Raw genomic sequence first — 15,569 nt, 5'->3', positions numbered from 1 at the left:
GTTCATCCATTTCTTCATTGTCTATCTTCCCCATTTAAGATGGCTTTGAAAATAAGTGAAAAGAAGTGAGACTGGGAAGGTAGCCAGAAGCCAGGCTGTGAAGGGGGCAATACCCTTGTAAGTTGAGACATTCAGTCGTAGAGAAACGGGATCAGCAGTTTCGAGCAAGGGGGTAGCCTGACAGAACTGATTCTTTCTAACAAGATCCCTGTGGCCAGGGCCTGGTGTAGAATTTCTTGGGAGGTGGGGTGAAGGGAGAATTGGAGAATTGGAGGGGCTGAGAGCAGGGACACCTGAGGGCGGCTCTGCCGGTCTGAGTGACAGTGAGTGCCTGGTGAAGGGCCAATGGTGATGGGGAGGCAGGTCCCTCAAGGCTGATAGGGCCGGGCCTTCTGACTTCTCAACAGAGTGTGGCCATTTAGATATTCTATGTGGAATGTCAACAATTTTTAACAAACAAGTTTAAACTAATAAAAATGTTTAAACTATGTTGGGGGTGGGCTGTGGCCTAGGCCCCACTGGAAGGCCTCTCTGCCAAGCATAACATAGTTATGATTTCACAGGCATAACTGTAGCTTAGCTTGAACGCCTGGAATCCAGGTTATTTCTCTGAATGGCTTGTGTGTGCAACCCAAGATACAGCACCCAGGAGACGGGGTCAGGAGGTGTGAGGGCGCGGAGCAGGAGGGAACTGTGAGCTCCAGGGGGTCGGGGGTGATGGAGGCCGGCCTGCTGCCCTCACTGGGAGGAACCTGGGACTCTGATACAGGAGCAGAAGGAGGAGGAGAAGGAGGAATGCAGCTCTGTACTCATTTCCTCCTCTGCAAAGTGGGATCATCAGTGCATGAGGGTGCTCTTTGCTCCGCATCCTCTCTAACACTTGTTATTTCTTTTCTTTTGGATGATAGCCATTCTGACAGGTGTGAGGTGATATCTCAGTGTGGTTTTAATGTGCATTCCCTAATGATTAATGATGTTCAGTGTCTTTTTAAGGGTCTGTTCACTCTCTGCGTCTTCTTTGGAGAAATGTCTGTGTAGGTCTGCTGATTTTTAATTGGATGCTTTGATTTTTGATGCCGAGTTTTATAGTTCTTTATATATTTTAGATATTAACCCCTTATCACATATATCATTTGCAAATATCTTCTCCCATTCAGTAGGTTACCTTTTCATTTTGTTGATGGTGTCCTTTACTCTGCAAATGTTTTTTGGTTTAATGTGGTCCCATTTGTTTATTTTCATTTTGTTGCCCTTGCCTGATGTCAAAGTTTATTGCCTGTGTTTTCTTCTAGGAGTTTTATGGTTTCAGGTCTTATGTTCAAGTCTTTAATCCATTTTGAGTTAATTTTTGTACATGGTGCAAGAAAGTGGTACATTTTATATATTTGCATGTAGCTCTGCAGTTTTTCCAACATTATTATAATTTTTAATCCCCACCCAAGGATATGTTTATTGATTTTAGAGAGAAAGGAAGAGAGGGAGGGAGGGAAAGAGAGTGAGAGAGAGATCAGTCAGTTGCCTCCTGTACACACCTCGAATGGGGATGGAACCTGCAACTGAGGTATGTGTCCTGACCTGAAATTGAACCCACAAACTTTTTGGTATACGGGATGATGCTCACCCAACTGAGCCACCTGGCTGGGGGTTCCCAACATTATTAAAGATTTTTTCCTTTGCCATTTTTTCCTTTGCCTCCTTTGTCATAACTTTAATTGATTATAAAGGCGGGGGGTATTTCTGGGCTCTTTATTCTGCTCCATTGACCGATGTGTCTGCTTTTGTGCCAGGACCACGCTATTCTAGTTATTTGAAATCAGGGAGAGTGAGGTCTCGACCTTCAATTTCATTTACTTCTGCTCTGGTCTTTATTACTTCCTTCTTTCTGATAACTTTGGGCTTTGCTCCCTCTTTTTCTCGTTGCATTAGGTCTAAGGTTAGATTACATGAGATTTTTCTTGTTTCTCGAGGGCCTATATTGCTATAAACTTCCCCCATAGAAGGGCCTTCGATGGTCGGATAGATTTTGTAACAGTGCTTCTATTTTCATTCGTTCAAGGTGTTTTTTGATTTCCAGCATGTTGTTCTGCTTCTACGTGTTATTCTTTCCAGTTTTCTTCTTATAGCTGATTTCTAGTTTCATGCCATTGTGGTCAGAAAAGGTGCTTGATAGGATGTTAATCTTCTTAAATTTATTGACTTGTTTTGTGGCCCAGCATGAGGTCTAGCCTGGAGAATGTTCATGTGCACTTGAAAAGAATGTGTGTCCTACAGTTTGGGAATGGAATGTTCTGTACACATCTAAGTCCATCTAGTCTGACTGTCACTTAAAGCCAACGTTTCCTTGTTGATCTTGTCTGGAAGATCTCTTCATGGGGTATACGTGGGATGTTCAAGTCCCCTACCATTATAATATTGCTGTCAATCTCTGCCTGTATGTCTGTTAATATTTGATTTATGTATTTAGGTGCTCCTATGTTGGGTGCACAGATGGTTATAAGTGTTAGAGCCTCCTGTTGGATTGATCCCTCTATCATTATGTCATACTAGAGGCCTGGTGCACGATTGGGGCCGATTGGGCTGGGCCGGCTGGGGGAGGGCGGGCACAAGCTGTTGGCCAGTCGAACTCCCAGTTGAACTCCTGGTCGAGGGGACAATTTGCATATTAGCCTTTTATGATTAGGATCCTTGTGTCTTGTTACAGTCTTTGTTTTAAAGTCTATTTGGTCTAAGTATTGCTGCCCCAGCTTTTCTTTCCTTTCTTCTTGCATGAAATACCTCTTTCCATCCATCCCCTTTCAGTCTGTGTGTTGTTAGATATGAAGTGTGTCTTGTCGGCAGCATATGTATGTGTCTTGTTTCTTTATCCATTCAGCCACCACATGTCTTTTGAATGGAGCACTTAGATCATTTACATTGAAAATAATTGTTGATAGACATGTACTTATTGCCAGTTTAATTGTTTTCATATTAGCTTTATAAGTGGTTGATCTACTAACCTTTACTATATGTTTGCCTTTTCTAGTGAGATATTCTTTTCTTTCATATATTTTCTTATTTCTAGTTTTGGTCTTTTCTGCTTAAAGAATTCCCTTTAGCCCATACCATCCACTTAAGTAACAACTTGGTGGAGGCTGGAGGGAGAAACTCTAGCGCATTAAATGGACTCTAAGATGAAGCCTCATTTTAGGAATGCAATGTTTTCCTTTAATGTGTCTTTTGGAACTGCGGAAACGAGATAGTTAACTTCTGTCCCCATGTCTACAAACTCACAGACAGCGTTATTAGAAAGACACAAATTTTTAAAACTACCGTTTTAAAATACCGTTTTATAAGTGACAGTTTGTATAAATAGAGACCATCCCCCTCACCTGCTCCAGTTTGTCTAATCAGCTAAGGTAAAGGTTATCAAACTATGGCCCACAGGCCAGATCCGGCCCATCTCCTGATATTATAAATAAAGTTTTATTGGAACCCAGCCATGCTTCTCTGTTTATGTACTGTCTGTGGCTGCTTTCCTCTATAGCAGCAGAGCTGAGTAGTTGCAGCAGAGGCCATATGGCCCGCAAAGCCTAAAATCGCTACTATCCGGCTCATTACAGAAAAAGCTTGCTGGGTCCTGGTCTAGGTTATGGGGGATGCAATCTGGCCACCTGCAGACCACCATAGCCTACAGGTATGTTTTGCTGATGTTTTAAAAAGTGAAGTAACAGCAGGCACAGGGGCAGCGTGGTCCCTGCAGTTGGCACCTGGCCTGCTTCATCCCTTTATCTCACTGCCTGTGTCCTGTAGGCAGTGGGACCCCATCCCCAGTTAGCGGATCAGGGAGGATGCTGGCTCTACCTGGAGCTTGCTGTGTGTCCCTGATAAAACCACTCTACTCTCCGGCCTCAGTGTCCCCACTTCTCAGGCAAGGGGTTGGATCACCCGGCCTCTCACAGGCTGTGGTCCTGCTTCTCCAAGTGTGGCCCTCAGACCAGCAGCTTGGACGCCCAGAGCTCGTTGGAAATGCAGCCTCTCAGGCCCAACCCACACCTGCTGCACCGGAACCCCCTTTCAACAAGCTCCCCAGGGAACTCCCACACACGAATTTCTTGGGAATGTCACCTTCCTGGTGTGATGTCAGCAGCAAATGCCTGTCTCCACTTTCCAAGTTGGAGGCCTTTGGGCATTTCAGTTTCTGAGTTGCCTTTACACCTGGGGTGAGTCAGACGAGATATAAAATGTCTGATCTTATTAGTATAATGTCTCCCAGCCTTCTCTCAGGTTCTCTCTTAAGACTTGGTGGGACCCATTGTGTGTCTGACAGCAGGAATACAGGACAGGCAAGGCCTGGCTTTGAAATGACAGGTAGACCAAGAAGAAGTATTGTGGGGTGGAAAAAAAATGTTTCCTCCCACTTTCTAAGTTCTTCTGGCTGGACTAATAATCAACTCACACAAGATGGATCATCAGGAGAAATTGTGCCTATGGGGGTTCCCCAGGAATGTGGGACCTGAGGACATGCTGAGCATTGAGACTTGAATGCCGTTCTGGACTAAGGAGAGGGAGGCCGAGGTCTGGGACTTCAAAGAGAAAGCAGGCAATTCACGGTAGCAGAGGAAAAGCAAGCATGTGCTGGCCACCCAGAAACCATGGGACACAGAGGGGAGTGTAGCGTGCTCGGCTCCTCCCAGGCTGCCACACTGAGTTCACAGATGCCAAGGAGAACATGCTGAGGTTTCCTCCCCGAAGCAGGTTTTTCTGAGTTCCTTTAGGCAGGTAAAGGAGAAGGTGAAAAACAACTCCTCTTGAGTTTGTTGGACGTTTTTCTGCTTGAAGTAATCTGCATGGCAAGGGAAGCACATTCAATGTGTGTGTGTGTGTGTGTGTGTGTGTGTGTGTGTGTGTGTGTGTGTGTGTGTGTGTGTGTGTGTGTGTGTGTGTGTGTGTGTGTGTGTGTGTGTGTGTGTGTGTATTCACGAGGTTGAAATGTTCTCTGTGGGCAGGTCATATTTGAGCATTTATTAGAAGGTCTCAGTGACTAGAAACAAGGAAAGGAAGTTTGCTGATGGACTTTAAAACACACACAAATTTTTTAAACCACTATTTCTAAGAGGAGAGGCTCTTGCAATGGAGCCACCTCCTCCATGGTTGGGTAATACAAACAACAACAACAATACGGATAAAAGCCGGTACTTAGGGAACACTCATGTGCCAGGAGATGTTCTAAATCTTTAAACATGCATAGACACATTTAATCCTCAGAACAACCCTGTAAGGCAAGTATTACCACTCTCCCCATTTTATAACGAAGAAACCTGGGAACAAAGCAACGTGTCTTCTCTAAGGCGACACAGTAGTGTCAGGATTAGAACGGAGACATCTAGCTCCAAAGCCCACACTGTCTGTGACAGCGCTGCCCTGCGAGGCACATGGGGTCTATTTGGTGAGTGACTGGGAGAGAGCAGGCCGGCTGGAGTTATTTGCGAGGAGGCTGGGACTGTCTTGGGAAGGAGCTGAAGCTGGGATTCTGCTGGGGGCATAGTAGGTGCTGAGTAAATGCAGGGAATGAATGAATAAAAGGATGAACTAGTGAGTGAGTGAGTTGCCTATTGCTCAGAAGACAAACCACAGAATCTAACATACTATAGTTTGGGCAAGGCCCAAGCAATCACATAGTCGGTTGAAACTGAGCATTTGGAGGAATCCCCAAGGGCTTCCTGGAGGAGGTGGCAGAAGGGTGGCCTTTTAGATGGGAACCAACACCAAAAGCTCATTGTTTGCAAACTCTTGTTCAAGCAATCACAGACACCTCCCCTGCAGAGGGAGACCACACAGGCAACGCACTGAGCTGACAAACACCGTCCTGTTTGGCCTGGGACTTTGGCGGGAGCATGTTCTTCCATCCACTTTGGCACCACATGGTCCCTGGTGTTGGCCAAGGATGCCTGCCTGTCTGCTCTTGCTGCCTCTCCCCTTATCAGCGGAAGGTGAACGCCACTGCGCTCCCTGTCAACCGAAGCACAAGCCATTCCCTTGTAGGGCCAAGGCTGGCGATCTTTTGCAACAATATTTCATAATTTATATATTTGATTAAGAAGCGGAACCTGTGCCAGCAGCCTGCATAATCCAGCATATTGGGATCATTTGCCGCTTGTGTCACTCTTCTATTTTAAAACTTTCCATATTTGAACCCGTGGAAGTACATCCCTCACATTTATTAAACTTTTCCCATAAAAACAGTTTAGTAAGTCTCCATCACCTTCCATGAAATTAAGCAGAAAAGGCCACAACAAAACCTGGTAGACATTTCCTTTAGGGAATACCATTTTATTTAGGCCGCCTTTAAAAACATTAGCCTTTTCTTACCAGTAATTAAAAAAATATCAAAGACAAATAAGATTTTTAGTGGCATGATAATTACTTCAAGAGGAGCTTTGTGACTTGGCTTCTATCCTTGCTCTTTGCTGCTGCCCCTCCCCGGCCTCCCAGGAGCCTCCATTCCCCAAACCTGGGAGCCTTAGTCCCGTAGGTTCCGTGGGTTCGTTCTCTTCCAGCTTCTCTGATCACCGCTTTCCTGTGCTTTGCCCCTGCATTGCCTCCTCAGAGAACCGAGCCAGCTCTACTTTGCCTAGAAGGCTTTCCTTTGCGGCCTCCCGCTCTCACAAGGCCTCTGTTTTCCACAAGGGGCCTGTTTCATCTGATGTGGGTGTGGCTGTCTTTTCGAATCCTTTCTCCTCCCCATCAAGTTGGCTGGTTGGGTTGGCACGGTGATCAAGGCCCATCTCAGTCCCCTGGCCATCTAGGCACAGTGATTGGTCAAAAGAAAGGCACGTGACCCACATTGGGCCAACCAGAGTCATTCCCTGAAAGCCCCAGAAGGAGAGACTTCCTGTTCACTGGGGTCACTGGCTCCAAGGGCCAAAGGGACCCTCGCTGCTGCGGAGGCCTCGTCTGCTACCGTCTGGGTGAGCCTGCCTGAGGGTGAAGCCGCCATGGGGGAAAGAGAGGTGAGAGAGGGAGAAAGGAATTCACTTCCTAATTTGAACGGCTGGATCCAGCTGTTCCTGAAGTTAGCCCTTCTCTTGAACTTTCTGACGAGAAAGTAAATTCTAGAATGTGGAAAGGGACCCTCGCTGCTGCGGAGGCCTCGTCTGCTACCGTCTGGGTGAGCCTGCCTGAGGGTGAAGCCGCCATGGGGGAAAGAGAGGTGAGAGAGGGAGAAAGGAATTCACTTCCTAATTTGAACGGCTGGATCCAGCTGTTCCTGAAGTTAGCCCTTCTCTTGAACTTTCTGACGAGAAAGTAAATTCTAGAATGTGGATTCCCTCTAATTGGGGCATGGGGGGGGGGGAAGCAGTTATTCACCCTACAGGTACAGGCACGCATAGTGCAAGAATGAATGGGACATCATTTGATACATTCTGTTTCCTCTAAGAAGTTTCTATCTAAAAAAAAGTGTTGGAGAGAAAAATTTTTTCTTCTCCTAGTTTTTTTTTTTTGGGGGGGGGGGGGGGGGGGGGGGGTTTAAACTGGTTTGAATTGGATTTCCTTCACTTGCAACAAGAGAAGCCTGGATAATAGTTCTTCTGTTTGCAGTTCAAATCCTTTCTGTTGTTTAAGAACCAACATTGTCCCAAACTCAGAACAGAGAAACACTTTATGCCGATGCCTGCATGCTTTATTATCATAGAATAGAGGAATCAAACAAAGGGATCATTTTGCTTCACCCGAGTAGAATCTGACTGGATGCAAACAGCAGCTGAGATGAAAGGGTGAGCCTCTTATCCTCTCCCTCCCGCGGCAGCCGCTCCAGCACCGGCTTGCCAATGGCCCAGACATGTCAACGGCCAGCACAGATGCCCTTGCAGTCTTGTCTTTCATGTAACTTTCTCATGTTTGAAGCCAAACATTTGGAGCCAAAGTCTGATAACTCAGTGAGTCAGTGCTCATGTCACTGTCGTTTGCGTCCCCATGGGACAGACTTGATTAAAAACCCAAATCAACGAGGGAGTGGAATGGCTTCAGAAATGTGTAATTCACACGAGCTGAAACATGAAACTTCTTGGGTACCAGTCACATTACTTTTGGCTACAGTGACCGAGATCCGCACTGATGGGAAACCGTCTGATAAAGAAATGTATCGGACAATGTGGAAACAGATCACCCCGCATTAAAGAATAAAGAAATAATTCTCGTGTAAGAAGAAGCCTGGAGCCGAGGTCACTGGCTCGAGGACATAACCAGGGACCTATGCTCTGTTTAACGCTCAGCTCCATAATCCTGCTACTGGCTTGGTTCCCGTGTCTCCTCAAGGTTCTAAGGTGGCACCAGGAGTTTCAACCCAACAGCACCGGCTTCAGATGATGGAACCCCTTGAGAAACGGTAGATTCCAAGGCTGGGCCAAAGAAAATACAACATGAGCTGGGCATTTCTTACCGTGACAGAATGTAAAGTTGTATTTAAAGAATGATGGGGCTCTGGCCGGCTTTGCTCAGTGGATAGAGTGTCAACCTGCGGACTGAAAGGTTGCGGGTTTGATTCTGGTCAAGGGCACATGCCTGGGTTGCGGACTGGATCCCCAGTAGGGGGTGTGCAGGAGGCAGCCGATCAATGATTCTCTCTCATCATTGATGTTTCTATCTCTCTCCCTCCCCCTTCCTCGAAGGAAGGAAGGAAGGAAGGAAGGAAGGAAGGAAGGAAGGAAGGAAGGAAGGAAGGAAGGAAGGAAGGAAGGAAGGAAGGAAGGAAGGAAGGAAGGAAGGAAGGAAGGAAGGAAGGAAGGAAGGAAGGAAGGAAGGAAGGAAGGAAGGAAGGAAGGAAGGAAGGAAGGAAGGAAGGAAGGAAGGAAGGAAGGAAGGAAGGAAGGAAGGAAGGAAGGAAAAGAAAGAAAGAAAGGGAGAGAAAGAGCGATTGGCTATTATAAAAAAGAAAAAAAGAATGATGGGGACATGTCAGAAAGACATAGCCAGCTTGAAGGAGCTTCCTTTGGCCAAATTTGGAACAATTTGAGCATCAATAAATAACGATAGTAGCAGATGATAAACAATTGGATGAAAAAGACATCGATAACTCCAAACTGATATAAATGTATAAATAAACAAGGAGAAGATAGATCTTGTCCTTATATTAGAATGCTAAGCAATAAACATTGAAGGAATGATTGGATTAGAGAGATCAACATTTGGCAATTATTACAGTAATCATGAATTCAGTCAAGAAACATCAATATATACAAGGAACCAGTGGGTAGAATTTTTATGGGGAACAGGATATTAACATAGTCTCAAAGTACCTTCCCCAAAATGCTCATTAAATACAAAGAGAAGAAGAATTAGTTGCCACTGGCAAAATCTAGCAAGTGTTTAAGATTAATACCAATACTAATGAAACAAATAAGAATCTTTTATTATCTGATCGGGTGCCATGAAACACTTCCATGGCATTCCTGCCAAAAAATGCATAACCTGAATTCTAATTATGAGAGAATATCAGAAAAATCCAGGTTGATGGACATTCTACTCAGTACGTGGCCTTTAATATTCTAAGATGTCAAGATCATAGATGTCAAAGAAAGAAGGAGGAGCACTTTCAAATCACAGGAGGCCGAAGAGACAAGATAACTAAATGGGACACATAATCCTGGACTGGATCTTTCCGCTATAAAAGGCCTTATTGGGACAATTGATAACGCTTGAGTTGTATCTGAGGATTAGCTGATAGATGTTTGTTCCTGATTTTGATGGTTGGTTGTGGTGATGTCGGAGAATGTTCTTGTTTGTAGGAATCACACACTAAAATATTTAGGAGTGATGGGGGCATTGTGTCAGCCACATCCTCAAGTGGTTCAAGAAGCAGAGTTCTTTGTTCTCTTCTTGTAACCTTTGGTAAATTTAAAACGGTAGCAAAAGGAGAAGAAGGCAGGCAGTTTCCTCCAGAGCATCTCTTTTCATTAAGGAAGAAAAGTTTTTAAAAATGAGTTGTTATTGACTTTTAGAGAGAGAGGGACAGAGATAGCAACATCTATGAGAGAGAAACATCATCGATCACCTGCTTCCTGCACGCCCCCTCCTGGGGATCGAGCCTGCAATGGGGCATATGCCCTGATCTGGAATCCAGGGGGGGGGGGGGCAACCTCTTGGTTCCTGGGTCAATGCTCAACCGCTGAGCCACACCGGCTGGGCAAGGAAGGAAACTATTTTAAGCAGCCCCTGATGGAGGAGCCTATTGGCCAGGATTGGGTCATGTGGCCTCTCCAGCTGCAAAGGAGGCTGGGAAAGTGAGTTTATATAATGGAAGTGGGTAGGAAGAGGACGCGGGGGTGGAGAATGGCAGTGTAGGCGGCCAACAGTGTCTGCCTCAGTCCGAAGTCTTTACCTTCGGTGTGGGCCACTTCGGAATAAGTGCCTTCAGCAGCCGTGAATATCCAAGGGCCCCAGGCTGTTGGTTCTTTCATTTGGTGGCTAGGCATTCATTCCACTGTGGATTGGAGAGGCAATGAAGGGCCCATCCTCTCAAGAAGTTCCCACGGGAGCCTTTCAGGAGCTAATACATACAGCACAGTGGAATCACCGGAAGCCGGGGGCACTGTGACAGCACAGATGAACCTAAAATACCCCACGGAGAGGGCAGGCCAAGGAATATTACCAGGAACATTCACTCCTGGGAATGTGACCGCTCTTCTTGCTGACATGGGGGGTGGATCACGGAGCTGTTAACATTGTCATATTTAAGCATATGTCCTTCCAATTCTGGTACAGAATCCCCAGTCAGCTATGGCGGCCCCAGGGAAGAGGCAGCCGCTGAGCACAATGTGGGGACCTGGGGGTGGGGGTGGGGTGTGGAGGCGGGGAAGGGAATAGGGTGCACACAGGGGCCTGCAAGCTGTTCATTTGGCTTCTGCAAGGGGAGCAGGAAGCAAGGTGGGTTGGGGCCAGGAAAATTAAGAAACTGGATTGCAAGGCTAAGAAGTTTCAACTTCTGTGTGTGCAGTAGGGAGTGAGGGAAGTGCACAATGAGGCTGTGTTTCTGAGCAGCTCACCTGTGTGTGTGCAGAGGGTGAGTTCTTGGTGGGAAGAGCCACTAGACAGTGGTCGCCAACCTTTCGCGCCTCATGGACCTCCAGCGGTCTGCAGACACCGGTTGGCGACCACTGCACTAGGAGACTGTTGCCAGGCTGGGCAGAAAACGTTCAAGGTGAAATATGACCTCAGGGATGGAGGGAAAGAGATGGTGGGAGAGAAAGGACTGTACCAAGTGACCCATCAGGGGCTGGGGTGTCAGTGAGAATTCAGGTGTTCCGAATGCAAGGATGGGGTGTCATCAGGAGACACGGGAAGGCAGGAGCATGCTCTGGGTGGGGTCCATGGGTCTGTTGTGGGTCATCATTCCACCCACCAGCTTGTGGACAAAATCCATTAGGCATCATGCTGGCTTTCAGCAGAGGAGAGATCGAGCAATTGATAATCTTCCTGTCTGGCTGTCACCAACCCCTGCTTAAAACTCGTTGAAGGCTCCCCATTGCTTCTAGAACAGAGACCAGCCTTTTCTGTCACCCACAAAGCTGGAGTACCTCTGAGGCCTCAGTGCCTATCTAATCCCCTGTCACTCTCTGTGCTCCTGCTACAACAGTCTTCTTTCAGCCCCAAGCATGGGCCATGCTCACTACCGTATCTCTAAGAGCAGGTAATAGGTATTGAATAAACTGGTGCCACTTTAGCCCCAGGGCCTTTGCACATGCTGTCCTCATATCCATCTTTAACTGTCTCTTTCCTCTTTGCCTACTCAGGTGTACTCACCCTTTAATCATCAGTTCTAAGTGTCACTTTCCTAAGAGCACATCTGACATCCATGAGTAGGTCCAATATCTTTCATGTACTTTATAGCAACATGTACCTCCCCTTTATAGCATCCATAGTAGATGTATTTTCACACTGACTGTGGGATATTTGCCCAGAATCTCCCCCGCAGACTGTAAAATCCAGTGTTTTGTTTGTTTGTTTTTAGAGTGTTATACCTCTGTACCCAGTACAGTGGGGCCTTGACTTACGAGTTTAATTCGTTCCGTGACGGAGCTCGTAACTCAAATTACTCGTATGTCAAATCAAAAAGTCGCCAAAGCCGGTTTGGCTCAGTGGATAGAGCGTCGGCCTGCGGACTGAAAGGTCCCGGGTTCGATTCCGGTCAAGGGCATGTGGGTTGGTTGCGGGCACATCCCCAGTAGGAGATGTGCAGGAGGCAGCTGGTCGATGTTTCTCTCTCATCGATGTTTCTAACTCTCTATCCCTCTCCCTTCCTCTCTGTAAAAAATCAATAAAATATATTTTTAAAAAAAGAGAACGAGTGAGGTACATGATGCTGGGCTGATGTGGCGTTCACTGTGACATTCGCTGCGCCAACTAGCGGTGGGGTATCTGAAGCTGGCTCGTAACCCGAATTTTAGCTCGCAACTCAAAGCAAAAAACCGGCTGAGAGGCCGCTCATATCTCAAAAAACTTGTTAGTCGGGACACTCGTAAGTCGAGACCCCACTGTATAGTACTCCCTGAAGATTCGTGGAATGAATGAATGAGTAGATGAGTGAATATTCCATTGATGTTTCTGGGAAGGGACTGAGAAGCAGGTTTTTCTTGAGAAGCACCTTCTAGGACAGGCAGGATTTCAGCAGAAGGAACTGGTCTTCACATAACCAGCTCAGAGCTAGCAGAAGCATGGTGGGGGAGCTTGATCAAAGGGAGTTTCCGATGTCATAAGACCAGAAAGACCAGCCAAGTTTTGGAACGATTCAAACGTCAGGGTGAGCACGTAGTTCTTAACTTGAGAGGCGCTGGGGAGCCAGGAGAGTGGGCAGGGAGGACGGGACTCACAGCTTCTCTCTGAGGAGACAGACGTGAAAAAGCAGGAAACCGAGTGGCTGCAGAGGAGGTGGAAGCAAAAACCAACTTAGGAGGGTATTGACGTAGCTTTGGCCAAACTTGCAAAGCACACGAAGGAGGGACTGCAGATAAGAGATGGCGAGAGGGAAATCTGAGTGATAAAATTCAAGAGACTTGGCAACAGATGGGAAGTTTAAGAAAGAAGGAAGGTCTGGAGATAGGACTGGGAGTTCTAGGACTCAGGCCTTTTTTGTGCCTTGTATCTGCAGTAGAAAAAGATGTCTTTTCTTAGAAATGGTGGAAAAGAAATTAACTTGGAAGCTGCACATGCTCAGAGAGGCCAGAGAAAGAGAGAAAATCGCACTCCAGAACCTAGTGTATCTGGTCATTCAATGTTCAGTTGGCAAGGTCTGTCCACACAAGTCACCGTGTCCCATGGCCGTGTTTGGCAGCTCCCCAACACTCTACCTGGTCGTACACCCAGGGCCCCCCATTACCTGCTGGGCTCTGAGTGCAGGGAGTCGGGTCCCTTCTCTTTGAGCAGCTCATCATTCCGAGGAGGCTGCTTGTTGCGACACACGTTTCCATCCGGGATCTGGGGAAACCTGAAACGGGGGCTGGGGATCCTGCCCCAAGGACCTACATTCCGCAAAGAGCGAGATGAGACCCATCGGCGAAGAGGCGCACCGGCACTTTCAATGCCTGTGCCAGCACCAGCATCCAGGGAAAGGGCTAAACGGGTGCCACGAAACCACGGCCTCCGTGTCAATAATTAGATAAGGGCGTGTGTGGACTGCATACAATGTTTATTGCTGTTTATCATGCCAAAAAAGTTTTTATTTAAAATTCAAATTCCATTGGAAAGGAGGCAACAAACGGTCGTTGGGATCCCAGCCTGCTCCCGGAGGCGCTCCCAGGCTCACCACAAAGCACGCGCACTCTACAGCTATGCGGTTCCATCACTCAGAGTGGCATTCTGGGAAACTCCTCCCGGAAGTCCCTTGCAGGATGCCAGCTGAGTCTCTAGTTGGTAGCTGGGACATAACAGCCACAAAGACAAAGAAACTCCGTCCTAAGACTTCTCAGGTCATTTCTAGCTTTGAAACTATTGACCCTCAAGGATCCACCACCACCCAACCTAGAATATACGTGCGTATATATTCCCACTGAAAACAATATCGCGGGTTTTGTTGCCGGCTGGTTGTCACGTCAGACCCTGAGGATGGCCTCCCCACACCTGGCTTTCCTTCTCCGTGGGCGCCTGTGGGTCCCGGCCGTGGACGGGCAGCTCTTCAGGAGCGCCGGGACTTGCTGCACGTCGGGCACAGAAGCTGACCCTGGGTGACAATGTACGCACGGCCGCTCAGCTGCTGCTCACAGCCCTCACAGACGAAGTGCTTCCGGTGCCAGGCCAGGTCTTCCACGCGCTGGTAGTCCTCCGAGAATATTATCTGGGGAGGAGAACAGAGGAAACGAACCTGGTAGAGACAAGTGTGTTGAGGGCAGGTTGGAGGATGGTGGTTCAGCCTGTCCTTGACCTTGTTTTGACCTTGACATGCCTCCCTGGAGAACTCGGACACCAATCTGAGGCACTGAGTACAGTGTTTGGTGAAAGTCACGGTTGCTTTGTAGGTTCTCGGTTGGAAAGAAAAGGCCTCCGCCATCAGCAGGTTTTTCTTAGCTAGTCTCTGGGACACTCTTTGGGGCAATTGCAATCCCCAGTTACGCTCTAAGACAGTGGTTCTCAACCTTCTGGCCCTTTAAATACAGTTCCTCATGTTGTGACCCAACCATAAAATTATTTTCATTGCGACTTCATAACTGTAATGTTGCTACTGTTATGAATCGTAATGTAAATATCTGATATGAAGGATGGTCTTAGGCGACCCCTGTGAAAGGGTCGTTCGACCGCCAAAGGGTCATGACCCACAGGTTGAGAACCGCTGTTCTAAGATAATATTAAATACCCCGGTGAGGACAACCTAACGATAAAGGTAGTGAGTTTCCTGTCACCATAGGCATGATGACAGTAGTTATTATTGTCATTATTAATATACCTTAGCGTTCCTCTAGCCTTAACCTATATTGGAGCGTCGAACCCCTCTCATAACATCTCTAGCTACTGTATTATATTATATTAACGTTGTATTGTTATATCACATTATATTCCTTTATCCTAAGACTAACAGCAGCCCCCATTTATTAGTTACTCGGCCAGGCCCATGCCAAGCATTTTAACTCAGTATCTCATGTACCTTCATAGCAACATGGCATGGGCACTGTTGTCCTGCCCATTTTATAAGGGAGAAATCTGAGGCCCAGGAGCTGGGTAACCACACAAGTACTAGATGCAGAGCCGGGTACCTGCCTCCCCTTAACAGCCCCTGGCATGTCCTTCTGAGCACCTACTAAGGGCCAAGGCCAAGGCCGGACAGGCACTCTGCGTCTGACCCATCCCAGCAACCCTAGGGGTGCAAAGTAATACTGGCCCCGTTTTCCAGATGCGAAGCAGGCAGAGAGCATGGAGTGCGGCCTGAGCCTCAGTTTTGCTCTCTGTGGGTCACATCTCCAGTGAAGTCACACGCTCCTTGGCCTCTGGGTCCTCCCCCGCGATTGCAGGGGTGCCCCACGCCGCGCAGCCACACTCGCTCTCACCTCATCGCAGCCGGAGCAGCGGGGCCGCACGCTCTCGCAGTAGTGGCGGCCGCACCAGGG

General features: G+C 47.4%; 1 protein-coding gene across 2 annotated transcripts in view; it reads right to left on the bottom strand.

Annotated features, from left to right (window-relative positions):
- Positions 1-13,643: 13,643 nt before the first annotated feature.
- The window catches only part of LMCD1 (LIM and cysteine-rich domains 1), a 62,129-nt gene continuing 60,203 nt past the window's right edge, over positions 13,644-15,569 (bottom strand). For both annotated transcript variants that reach the window (XM_014544689.1, XM_005872363.2), the window contains exons 6-7: positions 15,510-15,569; positions 13,644-14,305 (exon numbers count right to left, since the gene is read on the bottom strand). In XM_014544689.1, coding sequence (XP_014400175.1) covers positions 14,147-14,305; positions 15,510-15,569 — 219 coding nt within the window. In that variant the 3' untranslated portion in view covers positions 13,644-14,146. The remainder of the gene's footprint in view (positions 14,306-15,509) is intronic.

This window comes from Myotis brandtii, unplaced genomic scaffold (assembly GCF_000412655.1).
Source record: "Myotis brandtii unplaced genomic scaffold, ASM41265v1 scaffold378, whole genome shotgun sequence".
Taxonomy (NCBI): Eukaryota; Metazoa; Chordata; class Mammalia; order Chiroptera; family Vespertilionidae; genus Myotis; species Myotis brandtii.
Note: the sequence above shows the minus strand (reverse complement) of the source record. Positions and strands in the feature narration are given on the sequence as shown.